Source organism: Penaeus monodon, chromosome 23, assembly GCF_015228065.2.
Source record: "Penaeus monodon isolate SGIC_2016 chromosome 23, NSTDA_Pmon_1, whole genome shotgun sequence".
Classification (NCBI taxonomy): Eukaryota; Metazoa; Arthropoda; class Malacostraca; order Decapoda; family Penaeidae; genus Penaeus; species Penaeus monodon.
Window position 1 is genome coordinate 14453819 of NC_051408.1, and position 1330 is coordinate 14455148.

Sequence of the window (1330 nt, forward strand, 5' to 3'; positions counted from 1 at the left end):
ATTTCAAAATATATTTGTAAATATGCAAGCTATTCTATAACTTTGCAACAGAAATCTAAAATGTAATAAGATTGCATTTTAATCTTCCCGTTTACATGTACGAGTGTGCGCACGTGCGTATACATGAGAATGTATACCGCATATGAAATATGAAGCTGAGGCCAAGGGTGTGCTTTATTGTATTTGTATTTTACTGTACGCCTGTGTGTGGAAACAAATGTGCGCATATGTGTTCATACACTACACACACTCTGTATGCGTTCCCCATTATAATATAACCATACCTTTTGAATGAAACCCATTCCGCTTGCAGTAACAGCTAAAATTTGCTATAGAGGCCAACCGCTCCTTCCTCGCCTTTCGTCTCTCCACCGAGCTCTCGGTGCGCTGTCTCCCCGTTACACCGTTCTTTAATAACTGATTAGATAATCCCAGGCACTACACCCTTATCTGTATTATCTCCAGCGGAATCGCAGGTTAGAGAGAGCCACCGCGGGGCAAAGGTACACCAAACACTTCTTATATAGCCTTGTGACGGGAGGCGAGTAACGATGACGCGACAGTGGGCGTGCTATGGGTGGCCGGTGTTGCCGCGTCGCTCATGTGCTGTTTACTTTTGGAAGATTTTAGGTCTTGATGAATGATAATGACGAATAAGTGATAATGACAGCGATAAAAAGAAGAAGAACAAATGCAATATATGCAACAGATAAAGTTAAATAGAATGGGATAATTAGCAAAGAGAAATATTGAGGAAAAACACGAGAAAACTGTTTGAAAAGAAAAAGCTGCGTAGGCTATGACTATGGTTTAAAAGATCTGCTTTTATTATTCTTTACAGTATAGTAGAGTGCAGATTAACTATAACCTTATTCTAGGTACAAGTGGGTAAATGGCACCACTGCTAATACCTTTTTATTTCCTACAAGTGGTGGTAGATTGGATCCAATATATTTGTGCAGATAAATATAGATAAAAAGAGTAGGAATCAGCATGTTTTATGATGCAAATAGCTAACAGGGTCAGAGAGAGGTCACGATAGCTCGAGTTTGCAGGGCGCCGGATTCAGTATCGCATCACTATTTATGAAATTGCATCTGACATAATGTTAAAAAAAATATTTGTATTCTTCTACTAATAGCTATGAGGCACATGAGAAGGGGGAAAATGTGTTCCTGTATATAATATGCAAAATTATCAACTTAAGTATTGAAAAGGCTACCACGTTCATATAGTTGGAAGAACTTGTAACTAATTAATTTTGAAATTATATCACAAAAATGGCGCTAATTATTTCCTTTCAATAATAGTTTATTAATCTAAAAAATAT

At 37.4% G+C, this 1330-nt stretch overlaps 1 protein-coding gene across 1 annotated transcript in view; it reads right to left on the reverse strand.

Moving 5' to 3' along the window:
* Nucleotides 1–576, reverse strand: part of LOC119587800 (epoxide hydrolase 4-like) — a 7784-nt gene extending 7208 nt beyond the window's left edge. The window contains exon 1 of the mRNA XM_037936498.1: nt 285–576. Coding sequence (XP_037792426.1) covers nt 285–302 — 18 coding nt within the window. The 5' untranslated portion in view covers nt 303–576. The remainder of the gene's footprint in view (nt 1–284) is intronic.
* Between the last annotated feature and the right edge of the window lie 754 nt (nt 577–1330).